We start from the raw sequence: 27,986 nt of genomic DNA on the forward strand, positions 1-27,986 counted from the left end.
TTGTGTAACAGTGTTTATTTCCTTTAAATACATTTAAATATAAAACATCAGGCAGTGGTTCCGTAAACTTGAAAAGTACAAGCTGAATGGGAATTGCAACAGTGTTGATCATACAAATGAAATTCCGCATAAGAAAGAAGCAGAATAACTCACAAGCATGGCACTTAGGCTTTGCCAGGTGGAAGAATCAATCACATGGCACCTACTACTCTGTTTCAGACAACCTTTTCTCATTCATCCAAACCAGGGGCTTCTCAGACCCTTTCCTTTCTGAGCGCAGGTGCACAGAGGCATCTGAAGCTACAAGTCATTTGTTAGCGAACTGGGGAATCACCCAGCTGCTATTGCATGGAAGTGTACCAGGTAAAATCATATTTTCTAACTCCTGGAACAGGGGTGGGCAACAGTGACAGCAACTTGACAAAGCAGAGTGCTGTTTAAAATGACAGGAATGGGGGAACTTGGAAGGAATTTGAATCAAGGATTCTCTTAGCTGTGGAGCCCCTGGGCCCTTGTCTCCTTTGGAAAGCACCAGTGCTTTCCACAGGCTGGCTTTCTACTTGCACATGTTCTGGTGTGAAAAGGACATCTGTCCTCACAGCTGTCGCAAAAAAAAAAGTGAAGATGAGACTTTAGAAGCAAGGATCAACTTCAGATACGTCATTCAGTTCTGATTTCACTTAATTGTTTGCAAAGAAAAATTTCCAGACATGGATGTAAGGTATCAATGTAATATTCTACGTGGGCACTCTACTGGCTGAGGAGTCAGCCCTAACAAAGATGTTGATACCACCTCCTGTGAGGCTCCGACACAACAGAAGAGGGACTGGGGAAAATGTAAGAATCAGAAGACAGACAGAAGGGCTAGGAAACACCATCTTCTCGCAGACTTTGCAAGCAGGGACTCACACTGCTGGGATGAACTGCCCTAGGCCTACAGGAGGCCAAACTTCTCAACAATTAATTATGAATTTGGGAGGGACTCATTGGGGGTGAGGGCAACGAACTGTAAGCTACTGGCAGAATCTGGAAGACGAGGGAGTCATTGTCTGCAGTTGTGGTCCTATTGGTGGGTGAGCCAAACAAGCTCTGACATATAGTTCCAAACAGATGGCTCTGACTTCATTTATTGGGTCAAAACCATAAAAAACAAAAAACCAAAAAAAACAAAAAAAAAACAAAAAAACTAAGAGACTTGAGAATGGGAAAGATGAGTAAGGAGGAAATGAGTTGTCAGGAATAGGCTGGAGTTGAGAGTGTAGGAGTAAAGGTAATTAGAATGCATTTTTATATGTGTATGAAATTGTCAAAGAACAAATTGAATCAATCTTTAAAAATCTCAGTAGTTAGTTTGGGTAGATTGTGAAATTGATCAAAATCCAATCAATGGCCTCCAAGGGTTGTAGTCATCCTTAAGTTTCTTGCCAAAAGAGAGAGAGAGAGAGAGAGAGAGAGAGAGAGAGAGAGAGAGAGAGAGAGGAACTTCCCTTAACCCCGTTTAAATGTCAGTGGCTTCTTTTTTTGCTCATGATAGCATAATGGCAGGCATGGCAGTACAGGTCTGTAATTCCTGAGACCCTGTTTTGAAACAACAAAACAGTTTAATCATCACTCTATATACTTCCACATATTTCTTAGATGCCAAACATTTGTGTTCCTTTTTTTTGTAAGAGTGTGCTTGGGCCCTGAGAGAAAAGAGCCCCAACAAATTAGATTAATATGTCCTTGAAATGTCACCAGTAAACCAAGTTAAGGGGAAAGCGAAAAGATCATTGACCTGCAGGTGTCTGGGTGAAAAATCTTGTGCTTTTGGCAGCAGCTCTCCAGACTTTCTTTGCATTCAAAGCAACTGCAGTTTTCTGGGTGCTGAATGAGATCACCAGGACAAGGTGCTTTACAGACGCACTCACAGCGATCTTCATCAAACATCATGTGTGGTCCACAGAGAGCTGGTTCCTGGAGGTAAGAGTGGTCTAAACAGAAACAGGAAAGGGTTGCTTTGGCAACTGGAGCCTGGAGAATGTGGTGATCCAAATTAATTGCAAGTTGTACGTCTGCCCCATGAAGCTTGGACTCTCCTAATTTTTTTAACCTTAATATTTTTACAGGGTAAGAGATCCAACTGTGGTTTCATAAGATAAGCATAGATCTCATGTGTTTTCTTAGGTTTTAAATGAAAAAAAAAAAAAACCCATAAGCTGAATGTTTCTGACAGCTTTTAATGTTGGTGACTGATCTGTTAAAATATAAACTTTTGTGCTGGAGAGATGGCTCAAGGGTTAGGAGAACTCCTTGCTCTGGCAGAGGACCCAGGTTTGGTTCTTACCATCCACATGGCAATTTAAAACTGCCCATAACTGAAATCTCGGGGTGGGGGGTGGGAGTAGAGGACGGCTATTGCCCTCTTCTGGTCTGCATGGGTATTTCACGCACACCATGTAAAAGCAATGCAAGCGAAACAAAACAAAACATCACTCATACACATGGATTAAAAATAAATAAATCTTTAACCATGCACACATCATATATATATATATATATATATATATATATATATATATATATATATTAGATATAGACTGTCTATGGGTATGAATGTAGTCCTCTTCAGTATTTTAAAAGAGTGGCAACCAGAAGTACTAATGCTGTAGAAATGTTTTCCTCAGGATTTCCAGACAACCAATGATGTATTCCCTCATTTTACATCACCACACTTGTATAAAACATATAAAGGTAACAATGAAGTATGGTCCAATCTCGATCAGTGAATTGAAATATATTGCAAAAAATGAGTAAGAGGCAGGCTAGGAGGTGTGGCTTTCTGGGTAGAATGCTTGCTTAGAGTTCATGAAAAGTTCTGGGCTCAGTCTCCAGTGGCTCCTAAACTGGGTGTGGTGACACATGACTGTAATTCTAGCACTCATTCCAGAGGTAGAGGCAGAAGGATCAAAAGTCCAAGGTCATTCTCTGCTACATAGTGAATTTAAGGCTAGACTGGAGCTCCTAAGAGCCTGTCTCAAATAAAAAGCAAAAGCAAACAATCAGTAGAGAAGGTGAAGATTTTGGAAGACCATGCACTTTTCATCTCAGCACTCATGAAGGTTTTGAAGGAAAATGAATATCTCTTCCCCAAACCTGCTTCTTGTCCAGTTTGCCTCATTTGGAGGCTGACACCATTATCCACTAGGTCATGTGGTCAGTTTCTACTCAGTCCCTTGTTCATGCCCTCTCTTCTCCATGACACTGCCTCTGTCACAATCCACCCAGTACCTGATATATTTCTTGTGTCTGTGGCTGCCACTCGTATCACAACCACAACGAGCATCCCTTCAGTCTCTCTTCCTCACGCGACCATCAAATGCAAGCCTAATCCCAATCACCACCAAAGCTTTAAATGTATTTCTATTTATATTTTTGAGACAAGGTCTTACTATGTAGCCCTGGATATTCCTGTGTCTTGCTATGTAGACCAGGCTGACCTTGAACTCATAGAGATCCACCTATTTCTGGCTCCTCAATGCTGTGATTAAAGATGTGAGCCACCATGGCTGGCCACGCTTTAAGTGTCTTAAAGTCTTCCTTCACAAACAAAAGATCAAATTTTACATCAGGATATAAAAGACCTTCCATGATCTTGACCCTAAAACCCTTCCATACTCATTCTTAGCCCTCTCTTCCTCCCCCTCTTCTCCACCCACCTCACCTCAAAATGGCAATCTCTCATAATCCAGTCTCATGGTTTTTGGCTGTTCTTTAATTGATGCATATTTAGAAAGTAGCTGGACTGGATATTCACAAAGAGTCTATTTTGAATCTCATGAACAGGAAATAAATGAGCTGCATGTGCTACAAATCCGTGAGGCAAATGTCAATTTAGGGAGAGACAAGGAAGGCTTGATTACTTGAAAAAGAGTCAAGACTCTTAAAGGACTCATATTTGAGCACTAGGTGGCAGCAGAGACTCATAAGCAACCTCCATGCTGGCCCAGCAGAGTGGTTTAGGTGGAACACAATCCCGAGGAGTTCAGCACAGTATGTGGCAGAAGCAGAACATAAGTCCTTAGCAAGTTGAAGGGACAGAGACGGGATGCAGGAGAATTAGGTTGAATAGCAACTAGCTAGGGCTGACACCTCGAAGTATTATATATTGGTGTCCGCCCCTAGGGATGGATTACCAATGTATCTTGTCCTCAGCCTTGTTCCATTCACTACTATTATTACGTTTTATTCATTAGGGCAATGGAAATGAGTTGGACTTGCATCATCTGCATTCATTTGGAGAATAGACGACTGTAGACAAGGAACTTAGCTCAATATCTTTTTACACAGAATGGGACCACTGGAGAAACAGATGGGAGCTGCGGCACACGAGGACGTTATGAGTGGTGAGAACCAGAAGTAAATGAGCTGCAACCAACCCTGCTTTCTCATCTTCACCATTGTTACAGCTTCCGCCAAAGGTTCCCGCCCCGTTTTCTGCTCAAAGCAACTAATTCTCTAGTGCACTGTTGCTGGCTGGAGCTTTTTACAATTCCAACCAGTATTGACACTGTCTTTCTTGAACCATGTGGGTGGTTTTCATTTGTCCAAAAGATTACACCCGGGCTCTTCCAGCATGAGCTTACTAAGTCTTCTCACTCCAATCATACAAGTATCCCTGGCTGCATCCCTTCATCCCTACCCCTTTCCCTCTGTATGTGTGTGCTCCCATAGTATGGTTAACCTTTCATTGTTGACTTTACTGGATTCTAGTACTTACACCTCTGGGTGTGCCTATGAGGATACTACCAGAGAAGTTTAATTGAGGAAGACCCACTGTAAATGTGAGCTGGGGACTCAGACTGAATAAAAGGAGAGAGGGGAACAGGAAACGCCGATGGATAGGAGCTTGTCTGCTTCCTGGCTGTGGACACAATGCAATCAGCACTGCTCTTGCTGCCAGATCATCCCCAGCATGATGGACCACTGTTCTGTGTCAAATTGAAAGGCAAAATAAGGTCTCCCTCCTTCCTCCCTCCCTCCCTCCCTCCCTCCCTCCCTCCCTTCCTCCATCCTTCCCTCCCTTCCTCCATCCTTCCCTCCCTTCCTCCATCCTTCCCTCCCTTCCTCCATCCTTCCCTCCCTTCCTCCCTCCCTGTCTCCCTCTCTTCTTCAGTCCTTGCTTTCCATTGCTTTTGTCAGATATTTTGTTACAGCACCTAAAAAGTAACCAATGCGTCCCCTGCTAACCTTTTCCAGCACTGGGTTTGTGCTTTGCTTTCTCATCTAAGCCCTGCTCAGAGCACATCTCTCCTTCCATCCTCAATATATGAACCTACCCAGTGAGTCTTCCCTAGGAATTAACATCCCCCTGAAAGAAGACACCCCACCCAGGTTATGACCCCTCTCCAAGTCTGTGGGGCCCAACGTATTTATTTGAAGTATTCTCCAAGAGAACTCCTTGGCTTCAACTCCATGCAGGATCGGCTGATGATGTTTTAGCAACTGCACTGTGGCACGCTGCCTCAATTGTCACCCTTTACTTGTTGTGTCTGTGTACAAAGTATATGTGTGAGCCTTTGACTATGTAACATCAAAAATATTTTACCTCACATCCTAGTTTGAGCTCATACAAAGGTGCTAAGGACCAGAACATCACGACAAGAGCAATAACAGCTTGTTATTTCATTTGCATGACAGATTCCATGGCTCTGGACCCTTGCAGTTCTTGCTAGGAGATCATAGTTTAAAAGAAAACAGGTTCACATTGCATTGGTCTCCTGTGATAGTTTTCAGTGGAATCATGTCACACGTGTGGAAATACATTTTTAAAAAAGTAAGCCCCTCATGTTTGTTCAGCCATATGTTCATCCCAGGATTCACAATTTTAACAGATCGGGAGACATAATGAGAGACTAGCAATTCCCTGTGTGGCTTAGCCCTGTAGCATGATTTGCTCCAGTTATAGACAAGTGTTTACATGTATCCTTCTTCGTTCCTTTATTTTTCCCCAGATTATTGGCTTGCTTTCCAATGGTGCAGTTGAAAGAAACTAAGTGCCAAATGACCTATGTGCTTCACCCCGAAGTAGTTTTCATTAGAGTTTAACACCTGCTTTAGGGGGCTTTGCCCACTTTGTACTTTTCTTCAAGAATGAACAGCAGAGCAAATAGAAAAGGCTCTAAAACCCAACCACTTCTGCCACTGTTATCTGTGGAGAGTGAGGAATTTACTAGCTATCTCGGGGTAGACACTGTGTGCTTGTAAAGAGGGGTGATCATGAGTTGTCGAGAACATTGTGTGATGTGGCTTGACTCAGACACTTATCCTCAGTTGTCTGGGAGAGGTTATGGTCTCTTTAGGAGGCAGGGCCTTTCTGGAGGAAGTTCATCACTAGAGGCGGACTTTGGTGCTTTATAGCCTTACCCAGCTCCTGTTTTCTTTTTGCTTCGTGTGTGCAGATGAAACATAATCAGTCAGTTTCCTGCTCCTGATGCCCTGCCTGCTTGCTCCCACACCTTCCCTGCCAGGATGGACTCTATTACCCTCAAAGCATGAGTCAAAATATGCTCCTTCTTCCAGAAGTTGCTTTTGGTCATGATATTTTATCACAACCACAGAGAAGTAACTAACACACCTGGTCATGACTACTTCACTACTGCCATCCTTACCTTCTGTCTCAGGCAGTGGACTCTCATCTTGTAAAACACATTTACATTTGGTGTTATCCCACAGCATGTCAATAGGACAGAGTTTCTTGGAATGGGGACATCTAGGAAAACAAAGTAATGAGCCAGATTTAAAAGGTTTTTCAGGGTAATTCTCCTTTGGGAATATTAAGTCATTCTTAATATTTAATAGCTAATAATCTAAATATTCTGTGTGGAGCATGCTAGTACTTTCAAATTTTGTTTCTAAGAGTGATACAGGAGAACAAATATTTGAGATCACTGTCTCTCATGGCATGGTGGCTGTGAAAAAATAACAACCATGTGAGAACAGTTTTAAAGACCTTAATCTTGGGGCTAGAGAGATGGTTCAGCAGTTCAGAATGAGGACTGTTCTTCCATGGGACCTAAGTTCTGTTCTCAACACTCATGTGGATCAGCTTACAACCACCTATCATCCCAGCTCTAAATGATCCAGCACTTTCTTCTGGACTCAAATGGCACATGCACAGATCTGCACAGACCTACACACATGCATACACAGATACAAACCTAAACAAAATAAAGTATAGAGCTTACTTTATATTTAGAAATGGCATCTTATGAGATAATAATTCTATAGTTATAAATATTCTCTTAAGAAAACTTTAGAAACTAAACTTGAATTTATAAGAGTCACTGCTTGCAAGGGAGTGCAGGAAGACATGGTGGCTATGAGGCTGGAGTGGTTTTACAATGCATTCAGCCACTCATGTTAAGAACAAAGGTGTTGGGCCAATGTGGCAGCCAACTTTTAATCCTGGCACTCAAGAGGCAGAGGCAGGCAGATCTCTGGGGGTTCAAGGGCACCTGGTCTACATAGTGAGTTTCAGGTCAGCCAAGAGAACAAAGTGAGATCCTGTCTCAAAAAATCAAAATCCAAAACAAACATACAAAAAACCAAAAACCCCACACAGTAAAACCCCAAAGGTGTCTGTGACTAAACATGCTGTGTTCATAATTCTCAAGGTTTGGGGCCCTACTGCAATATAGATATAGCACCTAGTAAAAAAGAATGTGTTTGTCAAATACTATGAGTAGATCTGGTTTTGAAGCCAGAAGATGAAAAAATTTAATGACGAGAATGTAATTTTTGTAACTTTACTTGTATTTTTCTTCTATTTGTGTCTTCATCATTTTATTAGTATATATTGTAAAAAAATGATGGTTTTCATTATACTATATTCATGCATGCATAAAATATACTTCACCTGCACTTCTTCCCTCTCTTTTCCCCTCTGCCTCCTCCTCTTCATCTGCTTCCTTTCCCCTAAAAATTCCCCCTCTACTTTCATGTCTTTTTGTTTTTTAATGCTCCATAAAACAGAAATCGTGCAACACACGTCTTTCTGGGGATACCTCTATAATGGGTAAAGGAATGTACACACAGTTTTGTCAAAAGCAAGAACAGACATTATCAAGTCCAGGAAATGCTTACTGATCTTCTTCTGGGATCTGAATGGATCTTCTGATAATTGAGTAAGGATGGCGGGGCCCCGTGGGCAAGCACTTACAACCCGTATGGTTGGCAATTTTAACAGGCACTAACTCGGGCACTGATGTCAGAGGCACTGATATCTCAAAGAGCTACAGCAAAGAAAGAGAACCATGATATAAATTTTATTGTATACTTTTCTCAGCTTCCACCATCTGCATTTTTGCCCTTATCTTTTATGATAATGACTTTAGCAAAGTTATTCATGCACAATGGAGTTAGTCATTGTAAGTGGTTTCAAATGCTGGGAGTCAGGAGAAGGGGGCTTATCTGGTTTGGTCTCCTAAACGTTTTCCGAATCTGTTCTTTTCACCATCATTAGAGTTCTTTAAAATCCCTGGTCTCTGTTCTTGTTTTTAAAATTAAGTATAAATTGTAAGGATAAACAAAATTAAATCTTTGGCAGTTCTTTGGGGCTTGGGTGGATTTGATTGTTATTTAAACTATTTACTCATCCCTTCCCAAACCATTTTTATTGATGACAGACAATTTCCTACCTCCTGACATTGAGCTTGGCCATAAAACTTGTTCTGGCCAATAAGATGTTAGCTGACACGGCATAGTACAAATTGGGACTGTGCATGCTTTGCAGGTTTATTATCTCTTGCTTCTGGCATAGCCATGAAGTGGACACAGCCTGGAATCCATGCTAGTCCACAGGAAGCAGGCTTGAACTCACACAGAACCTTGGAGAAATTTGAACCTCAGATACACAAGAGAGAATAACTTAAAGCCCCTGAGTTTTAGGGCATTTGTTATAAAAGTATTGTGTATGTTGTATGTTGGGATCATACCCAGACAGATGATTACATCTAGTATGCTTATTTCTATGTTACTATATGCCTGCTCTTTGTACATGCTTAATTATTAATTTATTTATCATTTGTAAAATCATTATATTTGGGTGCCTGGAGAGATGGCTCAGTGGTTAAAAGCACTTGCTGCTCCTGCAGAAGACCTGATTTTGGTTCTCAGCACCCATATCAAGTGGCTTACAACACTGGTAATGTCAGCTCCAGGAGATCTGGTGCCTTCTTCTGGCCGTCACAGGCACTGCACTCATGTGGCAGACACACAAAGACTGATATAAATAAAAATTAAAAAAATAATTTAAAAGGCATTATATTTATTCATGATCCTTACATGATAGAGAAAGAGATGCCCAAAGAGCAGACACAAGTTTCAAGAGTGTTTTCATGAAGTATAGATGAACTTGAGCTTGATTTTAAGGCACTGTCAACTCAACCACCATTCCATGCAGTTCTATTTACTTTGGTTCTAATAGATAGTTGATCACACTGTCTGTACCTTTAAGGTAGGAAGTTCCCAACTACACACGCATCTGTTTGGAACAAAAAATCCTGCTATGCACTTACACTTGAATAAATTATTTCATATGAATCATTTGTTGAGTGCCGCAGTCAAAACAAAGTAATCAACTATCTACTAAGTGGAAACAATTCATTCAGGTTGTGTTTATTTGGATCTTTCAACATTTCATGAAAACAAGAACAAGTAAGGGTATTTTTCAGTGTAAATTTCATGTTCTTGCACAATACTTCAGTTATGCTCCAGGGAATAGCATGATCAGGAATTGAACCCTCTTATGTTATGCAAGCGTGGTTTTACTAACAGTAGATTGTAACCATACTTACATCATTGTTTCTAATTATCAAATAGTAGGGATCAGATTTCTGAGTTCCACAATTCTCCAAAAAGATTTAGACAAAAATAATGCTACAGTGTCATGAACAGTTTAGATGGTAGAGAGAGCAAAATTAAGAAAACTTTAACCTAGTAACAAAACAAATGGGCATTTAGAACATTCCTTGGCATGGATGTATTTGGCACCTATGTAATTGTCTTCTACATGATCATGAGGAGACAAGCAAATGTTAGGTGAGTTGTATTAACATGTGAGGAATGTGGCTTGATTTCCAATGTTTTGATAATGCATTCACTGCATTTTACAAGAAGATGATAGCTATAGAAAGGAACACTTAGCTACAGGGCAAACAGTGATATGGTTGATTCACTTTATTTCTCTCATGAGCACTGCAGGATGCTTTCAAATATCTTGTGCTGCCTATTGTTCCTTTGTTCCCCATGCTACCACAGTTATCTAGGCATCTTCTCCCTTCCCTGTTGGGCTCTGTGCCTGCAGTTGCTGGCCCCCAAGACTGCCTGCTTTGCCTCTCCCAGCACTTGCTTACATTCCATGCCATGCTAATGGTTGGCACCTGAGAAGTCCTCTACCATTCTCTCTGTGTTCCTATGCCTGCCCCCTCCTTCAGCCTCTTTAGTTTTAGGGTGAGAGCACACCCCTTCTCTTAGCTGGCCCTTGTCATGTTTACCCTTCAAGAAACTTTTCTCAGTCACTCCAACTAAACTAAACACACCAAAAGGGCTGCATGAGATGGCACAGCTTCCTTCTTTCCTTTTTTAAACACCCTGTTATGTAATGTCCATATGTACTAATTCTTGATTCTACAGCATTAGGTGGATGGTAACTGTTGAGGCTGTGCCATGTTAGATGTTGTGTTATCTCCCTGCGCCTCTATTTCTTTGCTTGGAAAGGAGGCTGAGATATCCTGCGTGTTTTGTTTGGGGAATTAAATGAGGTTTGGCACATAAAGTATTTAGTGCTTGGCAGCAAGGTCCGCGGCAGCGTGTTCATTTCCTCATACCTGTTTGGAGATGTAGGAGGTGCTTGTGTTCATACACATCACACTCTCTTCGTTGCAGCAGCCTCCACACCGGAAGACATTTACACAGGGGGGCTTGAAGAATGTGTTGGTTGTCTTCCCCAGCTCACTAGCGACTTCTACGCATGTTTCTCGAGGGCTGCATTGGGTCCTCTGCCATTCTTCATCTATAACTATAGGAATAACGTTCATTGGGGCCAGTAGGCAAAATGGCCCTTACATGAAACATAGGCATTTTCATGACATACACCCCCACACCGTCCTTTTGTACTTGTTTATTTCACTAGGGGGACATTTAAACATGTCTGTTAGACATGTATTTATTTTATTTTATGTGTATGGGTGTTTTGCCTGCATGTATGTGTACCCGATGTGTGGCTGGTACCTTTGTAGGTTAAAGAGAGCATTGGATCCCTTGCAACAAGAATTACAGATAGTTGTGAGCCACCATGTGGAAATTGAACCTAGGTCCTTCAAGAGTGACAAGTGATCTTAACCACCGAGAAACCTTTTTAACACTTAGATGGCTATTTTTCTCCATCCTTTAGCCATTGATACCATCACTTCATAAAATATTTTCTTTCCCCTTAGGGGAGTGCACTATGCCTTGCATATAGCCACACTGGGGTCATCTGCAAAGGGTGGCTAATAAGGAAGTCACTGAAACAAGATGAAGACAAAAAGTGTGAGTGTTGTTTATCAACAAACATACAGGCTACAGCTGAATAGCACTTCTGCTCTTTGAAGCCAGGTAGGAATAGGTTTTAACATGAATATCTGTTGCCTATTTATGTAAGTGCACTGAGACTTGACAAACACACGAGTGGACATTCCAAGGGAATTAAATTTTTCTCAAATCAGACTTTCCACATTTGGAACCATCCAATAGTTTACAGAAGATGATGAGATAAGCCCTTTCATTTTAACAGAAGGAGCAACCCCATGGCCATAGCTAATTTGAGGGAAACCAGAAAAATAGAAATACAATTCTGGCAATAAAAAAAGGGAAATATGGGGCTGGGCAGATGGCTTTGTGTGGAAAGTGCTGGCCGCACAAGTGCGAGGACCTTAGCTCAGATCCTGAAAACCCACATAAAAGCTGGGCACACTGATGTACTGTGATCCCAGTGCTGGGAAGGCAGCAACAGGTGGCTCCTTAGGACCTGCTGAGCTCTAGTTCCAGTGAGAGACCCTATTTCCAAAACTAAGTTGGAGAAAGACGACTAAAGAAGACACTCAGCATTGATCTCTGGCCTTCAGATGCACGAACAGGGACACATCTACTTATATGCATGTGTACACATACATGTACCACACACCTGCATGTAAAGAATAGTACATATTTTTCTTGTATAGCTTTGTTTCATTTTCTCTCACCATTTTTTTCCCTTTATTTTGAGACAGGGTCTCACTACAAAGTCCTGGCTGGCCTGGAACTTGCCATGTAGATCAGACTGGTGGCCTTGAATGCAGAGATCTACCTGCCTCTGCCTCTTGAGTGCTGAAACTAAAGGTGTTCACCATCATGCCTGCTGTTTGCCATTTTTTAAAATAATTATTTTAATTCTCTGTGTGTGTGTGTTTGTGTGTTTGTGTGTGTGTGTGTGTGTGTGTGTGTGTGTGTGTGTGTGTGTGTGTGAAAGAAAGAGAGTGGGTAGAGGGAGATGGAGAAAAAGATAGAGACAAACAGAGAAAGGAGAGGGGAAGAGAGTGAGAGAGAGACAGACAGAGAAAGAGGGACAGAGACAGAGAAAGATAGACACAGACACAGAGAAAGAAGAGAGGAGAGAGAGTCAGAGAGAGAGAGAGAGAGAGAGAGAGAGAGAGAGAGAGAGAGAGAGAGAGAGAGAGGCAGGCACAGGCACACAGACACAGAGAGAGAATGTGTCTGCAAGTATCAGAAGTGTCAAATTCCCTAGAGCTGAAGTTAAAGGCAGTTGTGGTCTGCCTGTTCCTAGGGTGCTAGGAACCCAATTGGGGTCCTCTGAAAGAGCAGTGTCTGATTGTAACTAGTGAGATCTCTCCCAGTCCCACTCTCAGCATTTTGTAAGTTAGATTTTGACTCTTAATGCTGTGTGTAGCCTCCCTACAGGTTTTTTTGGGGGGGTGGGGTTAGGAGGAGTTGCTTTCAGCTTGTCACAGAGGGAACTGCAGACTATGTTATACTAGGAATGTGTTGAAACTCTTTTGTAGTATTCAGCTTTAACACTGACCCCTGCTGATCCCCAGTTCTTGGTGGCCATGCCCTGTACAATCTCCCCTCCTTTGTGTGCTGATGAGACCCAGTGATTGGCTTTTTGTGAAGAGAACACAGCAAAGCAGGATGCTACTACCTAGGTGCTTAGGTTGAAACTGTTTTCTGACTCTGTTTCTCTCCTGTGACCACCTCTCTTTACCCTCTCTTCTCTCCTCTCCACTTCTTTTCTCACCAAGGGCAACTTTAAAAAAATTCATTTTAGTTTTAATTATGTTTATGCATGTGTCTATGGGGCAGTGCCCATGTATGTAGGGATGGGGTACACATGAGTGCAGAGCCCTCAGATACCAGAAGAGGGTAACAAATGCCCGGGAAACTGGAGTTCTGAGTGGTTACGAGCCACTAGGAACCAAACTTGGGTTATCTGCAAGAGCAGTATATGCTTTTAATCTCCACACCACCTTCCAGCCTGAAAGTAAAATTTGAAGCTACCTCAAACTGACGGCAGGCTCTGGCCAATAGCCACCGAGGAAAGGGACCCTTCACAGTCCAAGTGCCGGTGTGGAACTTAATCTTATAAACAACAATTGAATGAACTTGCAAGTACATTGAGATGCTCAGAGCCCAGACCAAGACCAAGCTTGACTGTAGCCTCCAGAGAGACCTTGAATCAAAAGAAAAAAACCAAACAAACATCTTAGCGATGCCTGTATTTCAGATCCACAAAAGCATGAAAATAAAAACATCTGTTTTACAAGTGGGGTGATACCTGAAGAATGTTTCTGTACACTGTCTTTAAAATTATGTATTGATGGACCTGGAGAGATGGCTGAGAAGAGTACTGGCTGGGACCCACATTTGGTTCTCAGCATCCATACAGCTGCTCACATCTCTTAACTCCAGTTCTGGTGGATCTGATGCCCTCTTCTGGCTTCCATTGGGCACTGTACACGGGTGGTACACAGACATACATACCAGCAAAACACCAATACAAACACATAATATAAAATGACCATTTAAAAATTTCTGATGATTAAGATTTATCCTCAGGCCGTATTTAATTACTTAATTAAGTATTACTGGGGGTGCTATTTCAATTGCTACTCTTAGTCATGAATCTTTGGAGGAACTAACTTATGAAAATATCCCTTGTTTCAAATGCTATTTAAATGTTACTTTCTATTTGCTTTTTCTCTTTAAGGTTCTAAGTTTTAAAAGTTGGAGATTACAATCAAAATCTCATGAGGTGATGACCAATGGCACTGAGTAAGGTTTTATAAGGCCGATGTTCTTTACTACTGCCCAGGGAATTACCCTGAAATCCATGAGAGGAGTAGATAACAAATCATAATTGGTGTAACACACTTATTTGATTATCCACTGCTTGTAACTTAGTGAATAACTTCAGATAATCCTCCATATAATTGGGAAGGAAAGCATGGAGGCTGTAAATTCTCCAGGTTTTGTGGCTTTCTCCTTATAAAATGTCAACCTGGCTGACTTTTAAAAACCACCGACTAGTGTTTTTATGGTAAAAATTGTCTCCGGGGGTCATCTGTACATACATTCCCCTCGGACCTTCAGACTGGTAATCTTGTCAAAGCCTGTGATCTCCAGATGTGCTTGGTTTTTTTTTTTTTTTTTTTTTTTTTTGTGAAGTTCATGTAAAATCAGCACATGAATAAACAACTAGACCCTCAAAACTCTGACAATGATTCTCGATTCTCAGTGTCTGAACTCACTTGACACACAGTCCCATGCATGAACACAAAGGACCTTCTTCACACTTACACTGCTGTGGGATTCCTTTACCTAAATATAACTTTCCCCATAGCCAAATCCTCTCTCTCTCTCTCTCTCTCTCTCTCTCTCTCTCTCTCTCTCTCTCTCTCTCTCTGTGTGTGTGTGTGTGTGTGTGTGTGTAATTGCAAAGAAACAAAGATAACTGTCACTACTTTAAAAAATACTTTTTCTTAAGGATCAACTAAAATTAAACAATAAATGTACTCATGTACCATGAGATCATATTTATATCTATAAGGCTAAGTCTGACAATGACACTAGTTTCTTGGGTTGTTTTGGTATGTCATCAGAGAGCTAAAGGCATAATCAAGGTCACGCAACTTTATTTTCAAACATCTCACTCATTGTGGCACAGTATTATAAACAGCCATCTTGTAAAGAATCTGTTTCTCAATCTGGATATCATTAAAGTGTTATAAATGTACACCACATGTCCATCCCCACCCCTACTCCAGGAAGCAATTTAAAAGTATAATGATCCCTTGATGTCTATGAAAGACTGGTTTCAGGACACCTTACAGATACTAAAATCTTTGAGTTACCAAATCCCTTATATAAAGTGGGTTAGAATTTGTAAATAGCCCACCAACACCTTTCTGTACACTTGAAATCATCTCTAGATAACTTCCAGTAACCAATCCAATCACATATGCCATACAAATAGTTGTTTCAGTACATTGTATGTCAAGAAAAGGTCTGCATATGCTCAGTACACATGCATTTAAGTATGTGTGATTGGCTGAGCCCATGGTGTGTGGGTTGGGGTTCAGAACCAGAGGATACAGAGGTTGACTATATGTTATTTTCTACTTGTAAGCCTTGATTATTTCATGTCAAGAAATGTCTTTGTTGTCATCATGCCTCACCTTTCAACATCTCCTTTTCCACTTTAAAAAAAGACACAGGATTTCGAAGAGAAAAAAAATCTATAGCTCAACTGTTGGTTTTTCTCTGTCTGCATAGCAATTGAAAACTCCTTGTTGATAAATACCTGAGGTTCTTTTGCTCTTAAGCAAACATGTTTTTCCCCTCACTAAAATCAGTCTTTCTGTATTTGCTTTGCCCTCAAACTTCTGAGTTAAATTTATTTTGATAATTTGAATGTCCTTGTGTTAGATGCAGATATAAAAACTATACTAAGCATACTTCTTTGTGGAGTAGACACTTAAAAAATAGAATTCTTGAGCTGGCAATCAGAATTCTTAAGCTGGCAAGATGGTTCAGTGGCTGAATGTGCTTGCTGCCAAGCCTGAAGACCTGTGTTGGAATCCTAGGCCCCACAAAGTGGAAGGAGAGAACTGATTCCTGAAATGACTGGTTTCTTTATTTTTTATTACATCTATTTATTTATGGAGGGCCCATGTGGCTGTCTGAGAACCATTCCCAATTTTATTCAGTGAAACATCTTGTCACAAAGTCAGCGCCCTTTTGTCCCCCACCAATACATAACTATGCTACTCAAACTTTTGAAGGAACTTGGTGCTGGTGTCACTATCTGATAAGGAAAGAGTATACCACTCTACAAATGCTCCTACCTTTTAGTGTTTCAGTGTCATAGAAAGTTGCCGCAAATCTGGTGGAGCGATGGGATGTTGAGCGAGAGTCCATACTGGTAAGACTTTTGAGCTTCAACCGGCATCGCCACAACTTCCAGTCCTCAGAGTTCGCGATTTGCAGCAACTCCTCCAAACTGGAAGCTGCTCGGATCTGTTGTTCAGAACGTTCCAACATGGACCGGGATGATCGCTCAAAAGAAAAATCCTAATTAAGAGTGAGTAGTTACAAAGATATCTTGATAACCATGGTTGCTAACAGTTTAAACTATAGACCATCTGAAAAGAAACTAGTTGAGTTTATTCTGATGTGAACCCATGTCTGGAAAAAACCCAGTGTCTAATGGTGGAGTTTGAAATGATGGGTCTACTTCCTTATTTCCAGAGCCTCTGCACATTGTCTTATTCAGGAAAAAAAAAAGCACACATAATGTAGGTAAAGTCTTTGTGGTATTAGTCACATAATCCCAAACTACAATGACCAAGGTCCTTAGAAGCCAGGAGAAAATGTAGACACAGCAAGGCCACGTGAAGATGGAGGCAGACATGAAGTGATGAAGCCACAACTCAGGGATTGCCACCAGAAGCAGATGAGGTAATTCTTTATGCCAAGAGAATTTGACACCTTGATTTGGGGGATGTTTTTTGTTGGTACTTTGCTACTGCAGCCACAGAAAATCAGTAGAGACTCTTCTATTATACTAATTTTGTGACAACAGTCACTGATTTCCTAGTTTATGCTGAAGTCTCACTGTTTCTCTACAGGAGTGACTGATTTGCAATGGCTAATACAGTGCAAGTAGGCTAGATGGGTATATTTGTGTGGGTCCCAAGTCAAGAAAAGATTTTTGATATGTGATTTTTTTTGTTCAAATATAGGGGCTTGGTTATATGAAATAATGATGCATACATACAATTATATACTATACCATCAAAACCATCAAAACCAATGGAGCCCATTTCCTACTGGAGTTTCTCCCTCAAGCACTGGGGACCAGTCTTTGGGCTTTGTATATGCTGGGAAGGTACTTCGCCCATTAAGCTACCTCCCTAACTGAGCTACCTCAGTTCTGGAGCTGAGTTCTTGATCGCCTCTCTTTCCCAGACTCAGATCTATCAACCCTGCAGCTTTAACTTTATGGTTTCCATAGTTTATCATCATTTTCCACTTATGTTGCCTTGCATGTTTGTTTACCATTGTTTTCTTAACATTTATAGCCCATGAACTAAAAAAGCCTGAAAATATGTATCTTCAGGGTTATGCCTTTTGTTGTTGTTTTGAGGCAAGTTCTCATTTTGTAGCCAAGAATGGTCTGGAAATTGTGATCTTCCTGCCTCAGCTTCTAAAGTCCTGTGTGACTGTACCTGGCTAAAGCCACCTTGGCCATTTTATCTAAGTCCAGATGGAAATATACACATAGATGGATGTACATTTTTGCCTGGGGTAGGAGAATATTAAATCTATTTGTAAGCTGTAGGAAAGGTGTTAGTTAGACCCAGTATGAAGAGATAAAAAGACCACCCTCTGAAACAGGTGAGCCACAGGAACCATGTGGCTCTGTAGAGAGCAGGATTGGCTCAGAAGGTCAGAGAGATTATCTTGGTGGTTTCTCACATCCGTCTGGAGTTGGAAGCAAGGACGTTTTTTGTCAAGGGAGAGAAGGAAGCTCGGAGAGCACAGCTGGAGCGTGTGAGCAGGGTGCTGAACTTGAGGAACGTGGCCCAGCTTCTTTAGTTGAGAACCCTGGAGACAAAGCTGAGCACATGCTCATCTCCGTGACAGCCCTTACTCTTGACGATCCTAATGTGCCAATGGCCTCTCTTTGCCTGACTATTCACCTCCTCTTTCTAGTTCCATGGAAAAGCTACCTCACATGGATTCGTTCTTCAAGATACAAGGGTTTGATAGCATTGCTTCAATAAGCTAGTGAAGAAGACTAACATATACTTTAAAAGATTATTAAGTTGGGCTCTGTGTGTGTGTATACATCCGCATGCTTATGCATGCTTATATGTATAACAATAATTATAGCAGAAGAGATTGTGACTTTAAGGAGTAGGAGAGTCAGGAAGAATTAGATGGGGGGGAGAGGTGAAAATAATATATGTACAAGTACTCATGATGAACCCCTCTAAAAGTTTAGAATAAAAATTATTAGATTATACTTTGATGAAAGAATTTTCATTTATAAAATTTCATCTAATACCATCCTTGGATAAGGCTGATACATGGCTTCATACTTCTTAAAGGTCTTAATTCAATTTCAGGGTCTTTTAAAAAAATCCTATGCTAAAAACCTTAGGATGAAGTAGTAATCCTGCAGACTGAATTAAAATATTGAATGACGTGAAGACTAAATAGCTCCTACGACTGGTTTCTTTGTAAAACCACAACATTGACTTACATACTCAAAGCTATTGAAAGCCAACTTAATCTGCTAACTGAAAACCTAGTGTGAAATAACCGAGAAATTGGAAACACTCATTTTATAATTCTAAATGGAAACACTAACGACTCAAAAAAAGTAAGTCATTTATCTAGGGCATATATTTGGGAAGGGCTGGAAATGAATCTCTTTCCAATCATCATTCTACACTGGTGGATATTTGTGTAATCAACTTTATGTTATCTGCATGTGTAGGAGAAGGCTCAACATCAAAGTGTGACTATTGTCCCATACACTTAAACCTCTGATTGCAGAACTTTTGCCAAAGGAGTTGTTCTTTACTCCTTCCAGTTCTCTGATACAAGTGCTAATCAAATCTAAATTGATTAAAATCAGCCAGCAAGATGAGAGGACGAGAGACAGCATTCCCAGGTCTCTGCTTCTTATTAGAGTGGCGGCCTTGGTCCTGTAATTAGTTCAAGACTGTTAGAGATTCTCCCCCTCAATAACAAATCATTCTCTGATGGTTTTTAGCTACCAGCAAGCAGTTTTTAAAGCACAGAGTTGAAGGTCTCTGCAATACTACTTTGTCATCATATAAATATTACTATTCATAGAGCAAAGCTGGTCCTAGAGACCTAGGTGGCTACATTCCTAACAGGTCACCAAGAAATGGCCACACTGCTGCTTGCTTTATTTCCTCTTAGGAAGGATTTGGAGCACAGGTTCCCAGACTTGTCTTCACCTTGAATGTGTGTGGGAAAAAGCTTCAAAAATACTGATGAATTGACCTTTATAATCAGAGTTCTGTTTTACAGGTTTGGACAACACTTTCAAAAGAAAGAAAGAGAGGGAGGGAGAGAGCTAGGGAGAAAGAGGGAGAGAGAGAGAGAGAGAGAGAGAGAGAGAGAGAGAGAGAGAGAGAGAGAGCCTCTGATACAGCCTGGAAAGCCAGGACCCAGAGGCTGGACAGTCCAGAGACCTAGGATAAAAAATGATATTCTGCTATACTCATAGATTGATCCCTAGTCTAATTGTCATCAGAGAGGCTTCTCCCAGCAATTGATAGAAACAGATGCAGAGACTACAGGCTGCGGTTCCAGGGCACCTCACTATGATAGATCTGAACGTGGCCAGAGGGGGTGCGGCCAGGGAGGACTTGAGGCTGGGCTCTGCCTGGGCAAGCCTGACTTTCAACAGTACAGAATGAATGCTGGGAGAGTATCATGTGAGCGGTGGGCACACGGCCACCGCATAGGCACCTGGACGCCTGTGGGCCGCACTTAGTTGCTCAGCCCGCCCATTGAAGGATGTAGGGGAGGCTGGAGAGAAGGGACACGCGAGGGGCGGGGCCGGTCGCAGTCTAGGCCACACCCACTTGCGTCCCGGATTGGTGGCAAGCTGCCAGTTTCTCCGACTACATTCCCCCCCCCCCCCCCCCCCCCCCCCCCCCCCCCCCCCCCGGCTTGCGGACATCTCCTGAGCCGGTACCTGACATCGCAAAGCCCGGGGAGAAGCAGGGGCGCCCCCACACTGCACCACTGAGACACGAGTACCATACCCTACCCGGGACCCTGGGGCAGGGGCAAGAGACCCATTCTTTGTATCTGACTGGACTCTTCTGCCCCGCGGAGGTCTCCAAAGCCTTCATTCTCCTCACCCAGCCCCTTCCCTGGTCCCACCAGTCTGGTTTGGAGGGAGGGGGAGAGAAGAGTTGGGAGGGAGAGACTGGGAGGAGAAATTATAGTTGAGATGTAAAATATGAGAGAAGCATAAAAACTTTTAAAAAGAAATTATAGTATTACTTATAGTTTCAGGCATTAAAATAATCCATTATACAGGCCAAAGTGACCTCCCCAGAGGTTGGTAAGACATGAAAATGACTAAGACATCTTTATTTTATAAAAAGCATCATATCCACTCATGTGCTTGGCACATGGAAGACATTCCACACATGTTTACTGAACTGAATGTACAAATTTCCTTCTCCCAGGGAGAAAGGGTTTCCTGAGCAACTCACTAAGACAGAATCTGACCAGAGTATTTTTGTCAAAAATGTCCACATCTTTCTATAGCACCAAGATGAAAACATAGGTAGGGCCTCCGTAGGCTTTCAGAGATAAAGACAGGAGGGTGTTGAAATTGTGTTGAAATTGTGCATAGACACTGTATGGCTAGATGCTGCTTTGTGTAGCTTTCTGTGACTATCAGGCTGAAATAATGGGATAAAGTGACTTCACTTTCTAACTTTGGGTTTTAGAAGTGAACTCTCTGTTTGAAGGCCTAGGGCTGGAAGAATATTTCTGGATTCTTCGACACAGTCGTGTAAACCTTATTCCATGCCCACAGTAAAATAGAAGGATAAATACACTGCCTTAAAAATGTTTTTGGATTTTATACAAATCATGAAACCAGGTGAGCCATGGTGACAACCAGAGATTGTCCAGTGTTGTCTTTCACCTAGCCATCTCAGAATCCTCCTAGACTAGTCTATCAACCAGCCAATAAACACGCTTTCAGCATCTACTATGTGACAGTCTTTGCAAAGTGGTGGTTGGAACACTGCAGCAAACAAAACAATGAAACACTCGTCTACTGAACAGCCATCCTCATGGAAACAACAGGGACAAACAGACCACAAATGTCACACAAGATGTATGCCATCAATACAATACAATAGTGTAACGACACTGAATCCAATGTGTAAACTGTGACCCATGAGCCACAGGGTGCAGTCTGTTTTTGAACAGCCTGTGAGTTAAGAAAAAGGATCTCTTGCATTCTAAATGGTTGGAACTAATGAAAACAAGGTTACCTGGTGCAGAAAATTCACATAAATTAAAATTGTAGTGTCTATAAAGTTCTAATGGACCTCACCTCACCCTGCTACTTTTCCAACCATGACAACTGCACTTCTGACCTCTGCTCACCTTCCAGCAGTTATTCTAGTTTTCTTACTCATCCTCAGGACATCCAAGCTCCTCCCTCTTTAGCCACTACCCTGAGGGTGGCCTCAGCCTCATTCAGTTCTTGTAGTACTACGCACAGACATAACTGAATTAGAAGAATCTCCCCCCTTGATCACATGCATCCTGTGTCCTCTCTTTCACTTGGGTGCTTTTCATTATTATTGTCCCTGACATATCATAGATTGCATATTGTCCACTTCCACTAAGCACAATCAAAATACACATTCCAAGGAAGCTGAAATATTGGTTTATTTCTTGCTGCACTCTCAGATCCTAGACACAGTAGATACTCAATAACACCTGATGAAAATAAATAATGAATTATTAAATATTGAAAGGTTGTAATGAGAGGTACAGGAGAGTCTTTATGGGTTAGGACATCTCAACAAGCCAAGGCCTTCATGATGTTGAAGATGCTTCAGGATGCTTTTGATTTGTAATGCTCTAGTATCTTATAGGACCATAAGAACCAAAAACAAGACAGAGAAAAGTGGATTTGCCACCATAAAAGCAAACCAAGCAGGAAGGCTAATTTTATTGCTATCTCCTTTCACCTCAATTCATTCTCAATTATGCTAAACTCCCACACTCTGTTCATATCACATGATAAAAAAAAGAATTCTTTGGGCTGAGGAGATGGCCCAGTGGTTAAAAGTATTTACTGCTGGTACAAGGAAGAGGAGCTTGGTTTCCTGTTGAGTGGTTAACAGCTTCCTGTGATTCCAGCTCTAGGGGATATAGCACCCTCTTATGGCCTCTGCAGGCTCTCACACTCATGTGCACATACCCTTCGACAGATAAGCTTAAAATAAAACAAATATCTAAAAGAAAAAAAAAAGAGTTGCTCAGGAACAATTTTATTGTCCTTCGCATTCCTATTTCTCTACTACCTTTGTGGGAATACTTGTGCCTGAGAGTTTCAGATCTTTTTACTAATAGTGCTTTATGGGATCATTGTTTGTCTTTCACAAGTTATCTTTGTGACAAGCTTATTACTATAACAAGTGTTAATTCTAGACTTTTCAATTAAAAATGAGTCCTGCAAGGAAGTATTACACATAGGATGTAAGAGAGGGTTCTAGTGTATCTTGGGTACCACAATATGCTAGAATGATGCAAAAGCTGCAACTAAACTCATGGTGAGACAGAAACATCACTGAGATCTCATTGGTTCATCTGACTAAGAACAAAGTCAGCAAACTTTATGACTTTGTGAGTGAGAATGGGGTAGGTAGGAGGAGTGGGTTTCCTTTCTGGAATTAAAGATGGAAGGTAGTACCCATCAGCCTTATTCATGCAAATTACTTCTTAGACAGTTTCAAGAGGAGGCAAATGGCACAATAGTAAAGAAGTCTTGTGGGCCATGTGGATTTGGGGCTTATTCGAATCTCATGTGGCACTGAATGACTCCACCATCTATAGACATTATAAGTGAGGTGGCTTAAACGATAGAGCAAAGCTAAAGAAGAAAGAAACTCTTCCAAAAGAGTTCTGAGAGCGATACCCATGACCTAGAATGACTCCTGTGCTGCTATACTGACGGATCCTCATTGCTCAGTGGAAAAGATCTATAGACACTACTTTTACCTAGCATCTTATAATGAGTCCCAATATACCTGGTGACAACAATTATTTATTAAAGCAGCTAGAAGTCATGCTGGAGAGGTTATTGTGAATGGCAAATCATAAGGCTGTTGGGAAACATTTAGGAAGTATCTAGAGGGTACAATAGTATGGTTAGATCTATAACCTAGGCTGTTGTGAGGTACCTACCTTAGGAAACTATCTCCGCTCATCTCAACTGTATAAAGAACTTGAGAAAACAGAAACTGAAATACATCCCACATCTAGTCAGCAATCTGATTGTATTAATGAAGTAAACACAGGCAGGGTTCTTAATTTAAAAAGTTTTTTTTAAAGATACTTCCATATCCCGTTCTTAATGGATAGCTCTTGCAGACAAATTAAACTGAACAATGCTGGATCTAAATGATATAAAAACTAAACAATCCTAACAGGTATGTATATAACATTACACTCAAACACAAAAGGTTCATCATCTCATTAGATGCTGAAATAGCATTTGTCAAAATACAATACCTTATTAAGTTAAAAGTATTAGAGAAATCAAGAATTCAAGGCCCATACCAGAACATAACAAAAGTGATATATAGACACATTAGATAAATATCCAACAGTGGTTAGAGTGAACTTGTAGAGTCCACCTCCAGTAGAAAGACATTGCCCCATGAGGAGAGCAATAATACCAACCAGCCAGAGCTCCCTAGGGTCTAAACCACCAGCCTGGGAGCACATAGGGAGGGACCCATGGCTCCAGCTGTATATGTAGGGGAGGATGGCCTTGGTGGGCACAGGTGGGAGAGGAGATTTTTGGTCCCATGAAGGCTGAACACTGAGTGGGGGGAATCTGAGGGTGGGGAGGTGGGAATGGGGGGTACGTGGGGACACACCCTCATAGAAGCAGGAGGAGAGGGGATAGGATAAGGAGTTCCTGGGTGGTGGGGGGAATGGGGTAAGGGGATAAAATTTGAAATGTAAATATAATATCCAATAAAAAAAGAAGAAAAGAAAAGTTGTTAGAACCAACATCTTTAATAAAATGTCAGCCCTCTTAAAAAAATTATCTTGATACTAAAATTTGTTTTGAGAATTGTATATTGCAGAATACACAGCCTTGGTATATCTACTCATCAGGCAAGCTGAGCAGACCTGCCCAAACCTCTGATGTCCTGCAATTCTATCTGGATGCAGTGAAGACACAGCATCAGAGGCTTATTAATTTACTCTTCCTCCTGCCCCTCCTCTAAAATCTCAACGCCCATAATCAGCTTGAAGAAGTTAATGAAGAGTCAGTGCCTCGATGCCCTGGGCTTGGGGACTAAGGTGGTTAATATTGGGCTGTCTTTCTGGGGAAAAGTAGTGGTTCTGATGGAACAGGGAGGATTAGCTAGGAAAAAGTTTTAAGATTTATTTATTTTATGTATCTGAGTACTTTTTCTGAATATATGTATTGTGTCACATGTGCCTGGTGTCCACTCAGGTAAAAAGGCATTAGATCCCCTGTAACTGGCCTTATGGAGCCACTGACAACTGAACCAGGGTCTTCTGCAACAGTAAGAAGTGCTCTTAACCACTGAACCCTCTCTCCAGATCTTTTCTTTTCTTTTTTTTTCTTTTTTTTTCTTTTTTTCTTTCTTTTTTCTTTTCTTTTTTTGCAAAGAAAGTATTAAGATTTTGGAAAAAATTGCCTCAGCTCACATGTTCAAAGCAATGTTGACCTCAAAAAGCTAGTTTTCCAAGTATAAGCTGAAAGGCTAGAGTAAAATTAGGATGTCTTTCACTCAAGTGACATCAAGCACAATTGTCCTGGATACTTGTAGCTATTTACATTCTTATAGTAGGAAATACAAGATCACAGATTAATAGAAGAGTACCACAGTCAATACCTGTCTAAGCTGAATAAACAGGATAATTATTTAAGCTAAGAAGTAAAGTTCAGATCAGAAGGAAGAAGCAACTTGGAAATAGATTTAGCATCACAGCCATTCTGGAACAGATGTACTCAGAAAAGGGAGAGTGGAGAAAAAGGTGTTCTTACAGACTCAGTACTTAGGAGAACACATGATGATTTGTATAACAAATGACATAGTCTTATATGTAAAGGCAAAAACTAATCAAGTACCAGTATCCTAAACCATTCCTACCCTAAATATGTTTCTATAATACATTTTTAATTTAAATAAGAAAAACGCCAATGTTAAGAAATAGATGTCTTTGATCTTGTTTTCATTTAGAGGTGTAGGGGGAAAGAGACTATATAAATCAAAGTTATGTATGTCATTATGTTTCACCACCCAGTAATATGCATCCCCAAACTTCTATTTAATTACAGGCAGCACTTCATATAAGAAACAATGTAATTTAGCTGGGGGCCAGGTAGCTGTAAACTCACTAGATGTAGCTTCCTTATTTCTCAAGGGAAAATATAAGGGCATGGAAGAGGAACATTGAAAGACATGTTAGTAACACACGTTGCACATCTGCCATCTCTTAGGGCATGTTTTCTGTCACATGAAAACCCAGTCGCTTTTTCCTCACTGCCCCGTTCAAGAAACTAAAACAGAAGCAGTAAATTTAAAACTTCACTGTGCCCCAGACACAGAGAGGATTCTGGTAGCTGTGTCTATAAAAGAGTAAATTCCAAACAGGGACAACTTCACTGGGGCATAGTGTTGAAGACTCATGTTAAGTGAAATGTCGAACAGCATCATGCTGAAGTAGAAAAGGTTTCTGTATAGCAGCCTGAATCTTTCAAGCTTTCAGAGTCCAAAATACACATGGCAGAAAGGACACTTCTCAGCTCTACCTGACTGCCACCAGCCTTGATGTTGGACCTCCATGTCAGGCTGCAGGGACAAGGGAATCCACTTTTGAGTATAGCTGTCAATGGCACCTGTTAGTCTTGTCCTGTAAAACCTGGTTGCAGAGTTTATGGACTATATATGCATATGGTGCTTCCCCGGTAAAACAGCTCACATCCTCATGAACTAATTTCCCCTCTGGGGGGCGATATGCTCCCCTCTATTGAAAATGCAAGCCACAAAATTCAAGCCCACATCTGATTTCTGTCTGTTTGGAGCCAGAGATTTCTAAATCAGTCATGAATTAGTAGCACTCCTGTCAAAACAATTGCATCTGAGTCCGAGTCCTTTTCAAAACTAAAAAGGCTTGAAAGATACAAAACATGGAGTGAAGATGTTATTCTAGCAGTCAGTAGGCCCCTAGCCTTTTTGCATTGTTCTCCATGTCTTGGGCTGTCCTTGATGCTTGCTCACAGAACCAAAGATTTGCTGACTGCTTAATCTTAGACACATTTTTTTTTTCTAAAGCAGAAGCACAGAAAACAAAAACAAACCCTAAGAAAACATTTTTTTTTCCCCTGGATGCTAGCAATTGGTAATTGGTAATGAGCAAAACCAGACAGAAAACATCCATGAAAAACACTGTAATTTTCAATTTACAGAAGAAATTACTCAACCTTGCTGCTCATAATCAACCTACAAACCAATGACCCACAGAATTGTATGTGTCATGAAGGTGAGTCACAGCTTCATCAGAAAACCACTGTGCCATCTGCAAGCACAACTGGGAGCAAACTGTTTCCTTGTCAAAGATTTCCAGAATGCTCATGTTCTATCCCCATTCCAAACACACTCAATAAATAAAAATAGTCATCCAAATTTTCATCCACACGCACGTTTTCAAACACTCATGGCAAGAAACTTATTAAGCTCCCCCAAATAAAGCAGTCACTAACACACGCAGGCTAAGAATAGGCAGGGCTTTTAGACTGCTTCAAAAACAGTGAGGGCAAAGGACTGTGAAAACCAACAAAGAGAAATAGTATGCAAAATCAAGCTCACCTACCTTCACTGCTCCATGTTCACTATTGAAGCCCTGCACCAGGTACACGTAGAACATGATGAAAATATTCACAACTGCCCACTCTCCATACATTTTGAATATTTTAAACATCTACTGATGACTAAGCAGTGGTTTCCAGGCAGCTACTGAAAAGTGTTGCAAAAGGCATTCTCCAGAAGCAAAGTTTGAAGCCCCAAAACTTTACATGGAGAAAGAAATCACATGATCAGTTGTAATCAAAATCCAATGAAAGGGCTCGAGTTAGTCAAGGGACTCTGCTATACACAATCTTAGTATGGGAGAAAGAGACAAAAAATATTTCAAAGTTTCCCACTGCAAAAATTATCAGGAGGTGGCCATGTCTTCCACTTGAAGCTAGAAATCACTCTACAGACATTTCTTATCCAGAAAGTTGAGGAAGAAAAAAAAAACCCTACCCTATAGGCTCTAGGTTCTAGCTGCTTTATAAGGAGGTGGTATGACCACAGACACTTGCAGCTACAGCAGGCTGGAACCCAACTACGGATTAAAACTTTTTCATAAGCTTCAAGAAATTTGCCGGAGCATATGTCTTAAATCTGACAAAGAGTTTGGCAGAAAATGCTGGGAGTCTTGGCTGGAATCCTGCTGTGTTCCTAGCAATAGCAGGGCAATTTTAAAAGCTGATTCACATGGTCAGGGCTGCTGCGTTTTTTAAAGCACATAGCCTGTAACATGAAACCCAGAACACAATTCTGATGGCTGGA

The 27,986-nt window shown here is 41.1% G+C and overlaps 1 protein-coding gene across 3 annotated transcripts; it reads right to left on the reverse strand.

Annotated features, from left to right (window-relative positions):
* On the reverse strand, positions 1-27,986 carry Vegfd (vascular endothelial growth factor D). Of its 3 annotated transcripts, none has more exons than XM_076918700.1 (6): positions 27,244-27,986; positions 16,422-16,632; positions 10,869-11,059; positions 8,125-8,273; positions 6,651-6,751; positions 1-1,973 (listed from the first exon to the last, which is right to left on the reverse strand). In XM_076918700.1, the coding sequence occupies exons 1-6, from the start codon at positions 27,349-27,351 to the stop codon at positions 1,750-1,752; spliced, it is 984 nt and encodes a 327-aa protein (XP_076774815.1). In that variant the 5' UTR covers positions 27,352-27,986; the 3' UTR covers positions 1-1,749. The 3 variants fall into 3 exon arrangements, with proteins under 3 accessions (XP_076774815.1, XP_076774814.1, XP_076774816.1); XM_076918699.1 differs by having other exon boundaries at positions 16,422-16,647; XM_076918701.1 differs by lacking the exon at positions 1-1,973 and adding an exon at positions 2,560-4,970 and having other exon boundaries at positions 16,422-16,647.

The sequence above is a fragment of the Arvicanthis niloticus genome, chromosome X (genome assembly GCF_011762505.2).
Source record: "Arvicanthis niloticus isolate mArvNil1 chromosome X, mArvNil1.pat.X, whole genome shotgun sequence".
NCBI classification, from domain to species: Eukaryota; Metazoa; Chordata; class Mammalia; order Rodentia; family Muridae; genus Arvicanthis; species Arvicanthis niloticus.

Coding starts and splice junctions, on each gene's coding strand:
- Vegfd (XM_076918699.1), bottom strand. CDS start 27,351: ATGTTTAAAATATTCAAAATGTATGGAGAGTGGGCAGTTGTGAATATT. Junction 8,274..10,868: donor CCTCCTACATCTCCAAACAG/GTATGAGGAAAT, acceptor TCTTTGCTGTAG/CTCTTTGAGATATCAGTGCC. Junction 6,752..8,124: donor CAGATCCCAGAAGAAGATCA/GTAAGCATTTCC, acceptor TTGTTTTCCTAG/ATGTCCCCATTCCAAGAAAC.